Here is a 12,328-nt window from a genome sequence, read left to right as displayed (position 1 = left end):
TTTCATGGTTATACTTGTGTACCAAAACATATCAAGTTGTAAATTTTATTTATTTTTATTTTTATTAAAAAAAATTTTTTTTCAACGTTTATTTATTTTTGGGACAGAGAGAGACAGAGCATGAACGGGGGAGGGGCAGAGAGAGAGGGAGACACAGAATCGGAAACAGGCTCCAGGCTCTGAGCCATCAGCCCAGAGCCCGACGCGGGGCTCGAACTCATGGACCGCGAGATCGTGACCTGGCTGAAGTCGGACGCTTAACCGACTGCACCACCCAGGCGCCCCTCAAGTTGTAAATTTTAAATAAGTGAAATTTATTGTATGCCAATTATACCTCAGTGAAATTATTATAAAGTGAAACAAGAACAAATGACTCCAAGGATATTGCCCCAAGCTGCACAAGAACTGAATTCCCATCAACTGAGAATGAGAAGGATAAAGAATAAGCAAATTGTGAAGGGAAAACGGAAATTCAATTTTTAAAATATTGAGTTTAAAATGTCTATTATATATGCAAAGTGGAGACATCAACAGGGCAACTGAAAATGTAAGTCTCTATAGAGTTCAAGAAAGAATTCTAAGATGATGTTATAAATATAGAAGTCTTTGGCACATAAAAGGAATATTTAAAGTCAGCTGTGCTTCAATGAAGTACAGATAGTGCTCAATAAAAATTAGTGAAATGAATAAAAGTTCTAAGCACTTTACATGATTAACTTATTTCTTCCTAAAATATATATAAAGTAGGAATTATTACCTCTATTTCATAGATAAAGAAACTAAGGCACAGGGAAACGAGTCCTTGGGAGTAAAAACGTAAGTCACACATCCCCAGACTATTAACTAATAAAATACAGTAGCCAAAACTTTAATAAGCCTAGAAACAAATTCCCAAATCCACAATTGAAATAATAATGACCTCTCTTAAATCTTATATATATTAAAATCAGTGTAAATCTATAAGCTGAAGAGATTAAAACCTGTGCTACCCAGCTAATACATTTGTGTCATTTAAGAATTTCTAGAAGGAAAAAGCAGGATGTTTTAAGCTGGTTACCTCAGCTGATTAAGAAACTGAAGGGTACAGAAGTTTAATGAGGAAAAACTTGAACTGGGATTGAAACAGCTATAGAAACTACATTACAGTCTACTGGAGGCAAAAAAGAAAGTTCTATATTGGCATTTAGGGAAATGAACTAGTAGGTAAAATATCAGAAGTTCCTAGTCTAGGAAAATGTCATTTAAATTTCAAGGAAATATGTTCGTTGAATTTTAATTCTAACCTTTAAAAAAAAAACTTGGAAAGGTTAAAATACTACATCAAATGCTATAATCAAAGACATAAAATTAGAGACATGAAAGGCCACTTTTTGTTATAAAAAAATTGCTGTGTTGCTAGGGCCTCATTCAGACATAATGGAAGACTAATACAGGACTTTTTACAGGTTTTTTTTCATTAAATACTATTATTCTGCCCCACTTAAGTTCATTGTGTGTGTGTGTGTGTGTATTAAGTTCATTATATTATAAACTATAGTAATTAACAAAGGTAATTACTTTGACTTCTATAAAACCTTGACTTATTGAAGATCTTTAACACTGCCTCAACCAATATGTTCAATTTCATCCAGTTCTTAGTTCATTAAATCAAAAATAAAGATAATAATCTAATATTTTTTTCAAAGCCTTTCATCCAGGAATGGTCAGTGGCATACCAATTTCATTCAACTTTTTACCAAGAAATAAGGAAAAAGACAATTAAAAAAAGATCGACAACCATCTCATCTCCATGTCCCATTAAAATGTAGAAGGGAGGAGTCTCTGTAACTCAAGTAGAACAAAGTGGTCAGTATTATTAACAACAAATTAAACTTTCTGATTTTTATTTACAACAGCTGAGTTATAGTCATCCTGACCATGTTTGTGGAGGTTGAAAATCAATACATTTTAATAATTACATGCTTAGAATCCATGAAAGGAACCTCAAGCTTTCCAAAAATTCATCAGGATACCAAAAAGTGTTACAAGGTCTCCAAGAGTTTGACTAATTCATGAGATGGGCAGTTTTCAATGAAATTAGGCACTGAAAAGTTCAATTAATAGCAAATACCAACATCTACCCAGTTGATCCAATTTATCATCAACTTCTGAGAATTCTATGTCCAATATGTTTCACTTTGCTCCATTTCTACTCTTTTATTGTCACTATCAGTTCTTGCCTGAATTATGCCAGAGCCTCTTACCCACCTTCATGTGCCCCTCCATCTATCCTCCACACAGGAGCTAGCCAGAACTACCTGAATACAGAGGTAAAGTTCACACTTCTAGAAGGGGCTTTATAAGGCTCCTTTATAGTCTGATCTCTTCATGTTTTCCTGGCTTCATCCTCTACCACTGCTATACATACACCCACCCAACATATAGAATGTGTGTCCTCCCACACACACACTAGACCTCAGCCACACTCAGCTGTCTGCAGGTCCCCAAGAGCAACAGCTGCCCTTCACTCCCATTAACTTTTTTGCTTTCACTTATCCTGAAGTCTCATTTTAAAAGCTGCATTCTCTGCAATACCTTCTTTGTCCAGTTCCTTCCCTCCTAACCCCATTTGATGAGCCACAATACCCTGCATTCAGCCTTCACCTTGCAATTCTCATTCTGAATCATAAGTGTCTATCTAATTTTCTATTGTAATGTAAGCTTTCCAAAGGTAAGGGATGGTGTCTTATTCACTACCGTATCCTCAGTATCTAGCTCAATGCCTGACCCACAATAAAAGCTGAACAAATTTGCTCAGTGAATGTACTATGAAAGGTACTCCATTCATAGAGAGGACATACAGCAATTTTGAAAATGTTAATTAAAGAAAGTAACATACCTGTCTTTCCAAATCCTGTCCTGTTATACCAGCCTCTACATGAGCTGTCAGATTGTTCTCATCAACCCAGAGGATTCGATTCTGTTGCAAATGAAGAAAAAGTTCTCATCTCTATGAACTATTGACATTTTCTCAGGAAATATAGCTTCCTAATTCAAGGTAGCAAGTTACAAGACAGAAAATAAGCAAGTAGGGTTACCCTCACTACAAAATTCCATTTATCCCAGACTATAAAACATGACAGACATAGCAACTTAGGCAGTATATTGCACAACAGTTGGTTTAAAAGATAGACTCTGTCTTTATTCATTATCAATTTGAATTAAACTGTACTTACCTTACGCAAATTATTTAACTGTCTATTTTTAGTGCTTCCTCATTGTACAGTGTGAATAGTAATACTACTCATAAGGTTGGTGTAAGGATTAAATGAGATGCTGCGCATAAAAGCTTAGCATATGGGGGCACCTGGCTGGAATAGTTTGTGAAGTGTACAGCTCTTGATCTTGGGGTTGTGGGTTTGAGCACTCCACACTGGGTGTAGAGATTACTTAAAATAAAATCTCAAAAAAAAAAAAAAGTCTTAGCATACAAAGTTCCTGGCATTCTGTAAATACCATCTGCACTACTATTAATAGTTATAAATCATATCTAATTTAAGAATATCAGAAGATGGCCATTGTGAGATTAAAAAAAGACATGTGCATATAGTAAATGGCATTCCTACTATATTTTTAATCCAAAATAGGGCCAGAGGCTCTGGGTAGGAAACAAAGCACACCCCTGCCTCCTACTTGAAAAGAAGAAACTGAATATCATCTGGCTCAACTTACAAAATGTTTACAGAATGTTTTTGACATTCTTATTTGACCTAATTTTTTATATGTATGAATTACTTTGTACTATTAAAGTCAGACTTCTTTTCCCTTCTATTTGGCTGAGCAAACAGATTAACATACAGACCTTCTTCTGGATCCCACAGAAGCTTTCTTTGCACTTTGATATTTTCAATTTCATGGCAATAACTAATGCAGGTAAGTCTAGCTAATAACAAAAAGGAAAGAATGCAATAGACAATATGAAAATTGTCTGCTTATAGTCCAAATTTGAACACATACAAATAACTGCACTGTTTAATTCACAGGATTATGATAAACATTAAATAAGATGACATATGTGAATGTAATTTTTGTTTTATGTTATGTAAAGCTATCATTTTAATTATACTCTCACAATAAGACATAGTAATTTCAATATAACTATGGCAAATGAGTCTTTTGGTCTGTACTAAACTATAAGGTAAAAAGACAGAATCCAGTAATCTGAATAACTTATACACTTCTCCCCTAGTAGACTGGTTGTTAAAGTGATTACATGCTTGTGGTAATTATACACTTTGTATCTACCAGTGGTCCCAACATATTTTTGGTAGATCAAAGAAACTGAAAGGAGGCAAAGAAAAACAAACAAACACCTTTATGGGCACTCATAGAGAAACCTATAGAAAATATATAGGATACCCTATTATATCTAGTATACACTACCCAATACAAGTTAATAATAAAATAAAAACTTCGAGATCAATAGGTCTTAGTATTATTGTAGATATTTAAGTAGAAAACTGGCATTACTAATTATCATATTTTGTACATATTGTACCAGAAGTACTCGTGCAAAATCTTGCACACATACCTTATCAACTTCAAATCAAATCACAATTATAAGTACCACCCATCCACTACAATATTTAGGAGAGTTTAACATTAAAGGCAGTGAATACACAAGGTTTTTCTACAAAATAAATGGTTAAAATTCTGCCATTTAAAATTCTGCTACAGAATTTTCAGCATCTATCTACTCAATGTAAAGACTTTTATCTCATTTAATCTTCACAATTACTTTCTGTATTATTACTATTTTACAAATTCAGTAACAGATTTAGTGGTAAATTTGTACACAGTACACAGAAATTCAAAAACATTCCAAAGTCTATTCCAGAACAGGCTACTCTTAGGTAATCTTCTAAGGAAGATTCTTCTCTTAAACTCAGAGATAAGGACAAAGGTTAATGGGAAACTTTACAGAATAATCAGCCTATCACCATCTGAACCTGCTGATTAATTTTAGCAATACTTTAAGTGGACAAACAGATATTATGTGTGATGTGACATGACATAAAAAAATATGTCATCATCTACAAGATATCCTTGCTGAAAAAAACTTTTAAAGCTATGCCTGAATCTAACTAGACTTTATATCTAACTTCCAGGTCAGAGGACATACAAAACCTAGAGGAAGAGTTAAATGATACCAAGATGAAGTGACAGGCAAATTCAAAATATGATATAATTTATACTACAAATCACCTAGTTCCTCCAAAAGTCAGCAATATTCAAAAAAGAAGAAAGATAAAATGGGACTTAAGGAAACAACCAAAAGCTAACGTGGGTCTTGTCTCAATCCCCATATGAACAGATGAAGTATAAAATAAAAACAATTTTGAAACCACTGTAAAATCTGAATGTGAAACTCTATGTTAAATGACACAAGGAACTGTTTTTAAGTTTGACAGGAGCAACAATAATATAGTGAGAAAATGTTCTTTTAAAAACAGATACACAGAATAACTAAAACTATCATTGTTTGTGGGGGTGTAAAATGGTGCAACTACTCTGAACAAAGACCTGGAAATTGCTTGTAAAACTGACATGTACCTACTATGATTTAATTCCACTCTTACATATTGACCTAATAGAAATGAAAGCCTATGTTTACAAAAACACCTATTCAAGAATATTCATAATAACTTCATTTATAAAAGCCAAACCTGGAAAGAGCATAGGTGTCCATCCATAGAAAAATGGATAAACAAACTATGGTATAGTTTTATAATACAGTATCACTCAACAGGAAATAGAAATGCACTAGTGATAAACTCAGGAACAGAGTAATCTCAAAAACATTATACTGTGTGAAAAAAACCTGACACCAAAGAGTATGTAGTATATGATTCTGTTTATATGAAGTTCTAGAACTAAAAGTGATTTACTCTGGGTGATCGAAGAGGGCTGGGGATTTGTTCGGAATTTTCTGAAGTCATAGAGATTTGACTAGCACAGGTGTAGACATTTGTCAGAACTCACGGAAATGTACACTTAAGACGTGTGTATTTTATGTAAACATGTCTTTTACCTAAAAAAAAGAATTATAAAAAATCATAAACTTTCGATCCTAGTAATGATATACAAGCCAAAGTATTTGGGGGGAATGGTAGTGATGTCTACTACTTTAAAAAATATCCAACAATAAGATCGGTTCATGGATGGACAGAGGGAAAGAATGATGGTGGTGGGTATATGAGTGTTCATTGTAAATTTTTTTCAACTTTTCTGTGTGGTTAAACATTTTCATAATAAAATGTTACAAAAGGAAAAAAACAGATACACAGAAATATTTACTTGTAAGTAGCATAATATCAGGATTTGCTTTTAAAATAGTAGAAAAACGGGGGCACCTAGGTGGCTCAGTCAGTTGAGCGTCCACCTTTGGCTCTGGTCATGATCTCACGGCTCTTGGGTTCAAGCCCAGTGTCAGGCTCTGTGCTAACAGCTCAGAGCCTGGGGCCTGCTCCAGATTCTGTCTCCTTCTCCCTCTGCCCCTCCCCCACTCACACTCTGTTTCTGTCTCTCAAAAACAAATAAACATTGGGAAAAAATAATAAAATAAAATAGTAGAGAAACAAAGGAAGATAAAGCCAATATTACAAAATGTTAATAATTCCTTAATCTAGAAAATGGATATACTATTTTACTTTGCCATTTGAAAAAAATTTCTAATTAATTAAATTTTAAAAACCTGTTTATACTAATGAAGGAATATGCAACCATGAATATTGTTGTTCATATAAAGATTAAATTCATACCCAAATTAAAGCTTTAATATGGCACAATGTCCAACTCTTGGACCACCATCAGCCAACATGTCACAAAATAATCCTATCATTCAAATTAGCTCTTTATTTTTCCACAAGCAAAAATGCAACAGCATTAAAATTTGGGGGGACAGGAGGCACCTGGGTGGCTCAGTCAGTTAAGCATCCGACTTCAGCTCAGGTCATGATCTCACAGCTCGTGAGTTCGAGTCCCGCATCGGACTCTTCTGTGCTGACAGCTCAGAGACTGGAGCCTGTTTCATTCTGTGTTTCCCCTCTCTCTCTGCCCCTCCCTGCTCATGCTCTGTCAAAAATAAACAAACATCTAAAAATATTTTTAAAAAACTGGGGGGACAGGGGTGCCTGGTTGGCTCAGTCAAAATCCAACTCTTGATTTTGGCTCAAGTCATGAACTCATGGTTTGTGAGGTCGAGCCCTGTGCCTAGCCTCGGGCTCTGTGCTGAGAGAGTAGAGAGCCTGCTTGGTATTCTGATTCTCTCTTCCTCTCTCTCTCTGCCCTTACCCCCTTTCTCTCACAAAATAAATAAAGAAAATAAACTTTAAAAACAAATTGGGGAGACAAGTTTTGGTGTTCCAAATTAACTTTAACCAATATTATGTGTTTTGCTTTTAACAATACAAATCAGGTCATTTACTATATCAATAGTCCAATCCATGACTCTCAAATTATCAATTTCTCAGGCTAATTTGGTAGAAACCACCAATATCTGTGCCTAAAAGTGAGTGAACTAAGCTTTCTGGGACCTGAAGACAAGGGTGAAATATAATGATGAAATAAATTTAAAACAAAATGAAAAATATACCTTTATAATGACAACTAAGACTGAGTCATAAGGAGTTTTTTAAACCAAACATTATCTTCAAGTAAGTCTAAAATTTTCATATACCATTTGTGAAGTGTCCAAAGAAATAATTGTTCTTGTCTCATCTGCAGGACACATTAAGCCGTATGATACACTTGTTCCTCCTGCCAAAATAGGAAACAACAATGCTATGTTTAATATTCTATTTTTTAAGCTAAGTTTCTAGGGCAAATTCCTAATACAAAGTATACAAATAGGCCCACTAGAAAAGTAATACCTATTTCTACTTTGCAAAATGTAATTTGCAAATGCTAACACACTAAAAGCAAACTCACCTTTATTTTATGCTGCATGCCAAAATGAAGAAATATTATGGAGCTGAAAGCAATGGGATATGGCTCCATCCCCTGGGCACACTCAAGTGAAGCCCCTAGCAATTTGTGAAACTCCAAAAACATGATTAGAAAAGTTCTAAGCTAAAGATTACTGTGGAGATATCGCTTAAAAGAAAAAATACCCTTCCTAATTCAACTAAAGACACCTTACCTTAATTATGAGATTCATTTATCATTTGAAATAATATATTCTCATACAAAAAGACTTTAATAAACTAGAATATAAACAAGTTAAAGTTGCCTGGATTACACAATATTCAAACAAATTTATATGTCAATAGTGAAAAGATGATTTTAATATAGAATAAATAATATATAGAAGTATGTAAACAAAGTACTCCTGTTTTATATTAACATTTGTTATCAAACGAAAAATGCTTTCTTAATACCAGTACAAAATAATACCGTGTTCTCAGTAAACACTATTTGCTTATCACAGTCCTTTGATGTCAGAAAAATATTTCCCTGAAAGTGACACTGTAGGGCCTTTTCTCCATGAATTTAATTCAACCCAAATTATAAGCGGAAGAAGGAATCTGGAGCTCCTGATTTGTTGGGGTCCCACTTCCATTCCATCAATGCTAACTGAGTCAGTGAAGGCAATTTCCTTTGGCTTGTGTAAGTTATTAAAAAAATGTGGTTCATAAAAGATCAAGAGAGATCAAATTTGTCTTTAAATGCAAAGCAATGCTGTTTTTCAACATTAAAAGGTATTGTGATCTCATCATCATTGCCTTAGTTGATCTTTCACACTGCATAGCATTCCTCCCCAAAAGTATACACTGGGTATATTTAGCCTTTGAAAAACAACATTCTCTCCATAAAGACAAAGGTTATAAAGTAATTGCTAAAGTGGGAACATTTTCTTGTTTAAGCATTAAGTCACAGCGTCAACTAGCATCCACATGGGAAAGAAGCCATGAGCAACATGTCTCAAACAGTTCAGGTAAACAGACCTACTATAAAATGAGCAACATAAACCAATTTTTCAGAAAAAACATATCATAATTACAAGAATGTTTGCTTTCAAAGGGATTGCACAAATATTTAGAATATAAATATCTTAAATTTAAAACAACACGTTTACATAATATTAAAATTCAAAAGGCATAATACCTACCACCAATTGGTATGATACAAAGGTTATATTTGCACGCTAGATTCACAATCTTAACTACATCATCATGACATGCTGTTGAGAAAAGGGAAATAAATTAATAAAAGGGACATGAGTAAACGCTAGGTAACCCTGCAAAATGAGGGTCTATTAAGTTCTTTAGTGTCTTTTTCATCATTTATGTACTCTTTAACACATTAAGTGGCTACATTAAAACAAAATGTTTATTATTTACCTTTTTAACTTCTTGTTTTGAAATGATTTCATACTTACAAAAAAGTTGCAAATAAGGTACAAAAAATTTCCTTCACCCAGCAGCCACAAATATTAATATCTTACATAACTATAGTTCAATTAACAAAACCAAGCAATTTACACTTACACGATACTATTAACTAATTTACAGACCTTATTCAAATTTTGCCAATTGTTTCACTAATGCCCCCTTTTCTGGAACTGCCAATCACACGCTGCATTTAGCTGCCACGTCTCCTTACTCTTCTTTAATCTAAGACAGTTCCTTGGTCTATTTTTGATTCTCATGACCTTGACACTTTTGAAAAGCACGGGTCAGTTATTTCATAGAATCTCTCTCAATTTGGGTTTCTACGTCTCCTCATGGTTAAATTCAGGTACACAGTTAGGCAGGAATTCCACAGAAGTGATGCTGTGCCTTTCTTAAGAGCTACATCTAGAGGCACATGATACAGACAGGTCTCATTTCTGGTAATGTTAACTTTCATCATTTGGTTATAAAGAAATCTGCCAGGTTTCTCTACTGTAAGAATGCTTTAATTAGTAAGTATCTTGTAGGGAGACACTTAATCTATATAAATATTTCTCATCATACTTTCACCCACTTATTTTTGCATTCACTGATGGTGTTTCATTCTATTTTTAAACAAATTTTAAAATACTATACATAATATACCACATATATTCCTTTCTATTGTACACAACTAGCAGAGTACTCTTTATCAGAGTGTAAGCTATACAAGTAACAAATACCTGACAGCAGGCGACTTTAAATACAAAGCATAAGATGCTAAACCTCAATTTGGCTAGCAAGAGGGCATTAAGCCAGGGAGCTGGCATGGCAAAGAAACTATCTGAGAAAGATTAATCTCCTGATAACATGGAATGGCAAGGAAGAGAAAAAGACTTGAGGCAAGGAAATTATGCAAAAATCAGGTATTATTTGCTAAGGGATTGAAAGGGAAATTTAAGGATGTAAAATATACAAATGAATATCCATTTATGAAAGTAAAAATACTGGTCTATAAAAGTTATCATTTCTCAGGTTTGTTTAAAGCTAGGAATATGTCATTTGTATCATTCCAATTTTTAATGAAGATTCACTTTCAAGCTTTCAGATTAAATTTATAAAACTTACTATTTGTGGTAAAAAAATGTATTCAATGGAATCCTAGTTTATTAATAACTAATAAAATACCCAAACATGACTATAAAAAACCTTTAACAAGGCAAAACTACTTCTAGGATTGTCAACTAATCAAAAGGTTTCTTTGACCACGTTATCTGACATGGCACTCCTTCATCCCACTGCTCACCTAGATTCTTGAGGTATGAAACATGATGATAAAGGGAATATTTTAGAAAAACTAACCTCTCATGAATATATATAGGGTGACCTGGAAGAACAAGAAACTCAAGGTATGAGAGAGAACATTATAGACTGCTGCGAAAATTCAGCTATGTATTGGTAAGGGCCTGGTTTGAAAACTAACATGGAAAAAAAAAAATAGAAGGACAAGGTTGGTAGGGACTGCCATACAGAACGGATTTTATAGAACAAAGAAACTTTTGTACAGCAACTAACTCTGCATGTTTCCTAAATCTGGACTTTTAGAAATATCTGTATTTTCTAAAGTAAGACATACATTTTCATTATGGTAAATCCTCAGTACTTTAATATTCAGACACATGAAGAACATACCTAGAAAGCACACTCCAAGTTCTACTTAAGATTTATCAAAAGATTGTCTATTAAGGTTTCCTATGATAAACAAAAATTGATAAATTTTGCTTTCATTTTTTTCCAGTAAAAAAATGGAATAAATCTTGCCCAAATCTTGGTAATGAAGTAGCCTAAAGCTACTAAAAGAACACTAGAAGAACATACCCCACAGGTATCAACAAAGTAATTTAATCTCAGCTACACAGGCTCTTGCATTTTCCCCCTACATATGTCACCTCCCTCCTACCTCCATATTAAAGTATGCTTTTTTTCCCCTCAGATATTCCCTGTGAAGTAGAGGGATCACAACTAAAAACAGATGAGACAATATTTTGAAAAATAAAATACTCCCTATACTCCTTTATGGAGTTTGAAGAGGAAAAAGGATCAGATCACTGGAACTTTTGTAAAAGGTAATTATGGACAGTAAGGTACAAATATGCCAATTCTACCTTAAATTTTCTACTAAAAGAGATGGGTACAAAAATCATATATATAAATATACTGCCTAATCATCAGCAAGAGCAAAATAACAACACAAAGCTCATCCTTCTTCTATCTCAAGCCAAAATCAGGAATGAAATTAATGTTTCAGAATTTAACTGTTTATATCAAAGACAATGGGTATCTTAAACAACTTGTTTCACCATTTGAAGACAATGCTTGTTAGCCCATGAAGTGATATCAACAAATTACTTACTAGTTTATAGTAATCAATAATTGAGAGTTTCTTTATATCTGAATATTTATCATTGATCAATATTAATTTCATTAAGCTTTCAAACTAACCAAAAATACATTTTTCTACCCACCTTCCAATATGATATTTATGTTTAAAATGAAGACTTAATCAGCAACAAAAGAATCAATCATTAAAACCAATAGTTCAGGATGATCAGATCAAGAATTATACAACTTTTGGTACACTAAAAATACAGTTACCTATACTTTTTACAACTCCTATGTTTACAAGTATGTATTTCCAAAACTAAATTTATTTAAGATTTCACAATACTAAATTAATGATGCAAAGGAAAAAAAAAAACTTACTTGGCCATAAAACTATATCAGGAATTCGCTGAAACATTCCTTCCCTGAGCAAAAATATCTCATGAAGACAATGACCTGTTTTGTATTTAAAAAAGAACATGTTAAAAACATCTTAATTTATAAGAAATTTTAAAATTAAAAACACTGCTTATATA

The 12,328-nt window shown here is 33.3% G+C and overlaps 1 protein-coding gene across 2 annotated transcripts in view; it reads right to left on the bottom strand.

Moving 5' to 3' along the window:
* Positions 1-12,328, bottom strand: part of AGPS (alkylglycerone phosphate synthase) — a 144,190-nt gene that overhangs the window by 85,210 nt on the left and 46,652 nt on the right. For both annotated transcript variants that reach the window (XM_043577137.1, XM_043577138.1), the window contains exons 5-8: positions 12,174-12,248; positions 9,149-9,220; positions 7,718-7,797; positions 2,879-2,959 (exon numbers count right to left, since the gene is read on the bottom strand). In XM_043577137.1, the coding sequence (XP_043433072.1) occupies positions 2,879-2,959; positions 7,718-7,797; positions 9,149-9,220; positions 12,174-12,248 (308 nt within the window). The remainder of the gene's footprint in view (positions 1-2,878; positions 2,960-7,717; positions 7,798-9,148; positions 9,221-12,173; positions 12,249-12,328) is intronic.

Source organism: Prionailurus bengalensis, chromosome C1, assembly GCF_016509475.1.
Source record: "Prionailurus bengalensis isolate Pbe53 chromosome C1, Fcat_Pben_1.1_paternal_pri, whole genome shotgun sequence".
NCBI lineage: Eukaryota > Metazoa > Chordata > Mammalia > Carnivora > Felidae > Prionailurus > Prionailurus bengalensis.
This window is presented reverse-complemented; position numbering and strand designations above follow the sequence as displayed.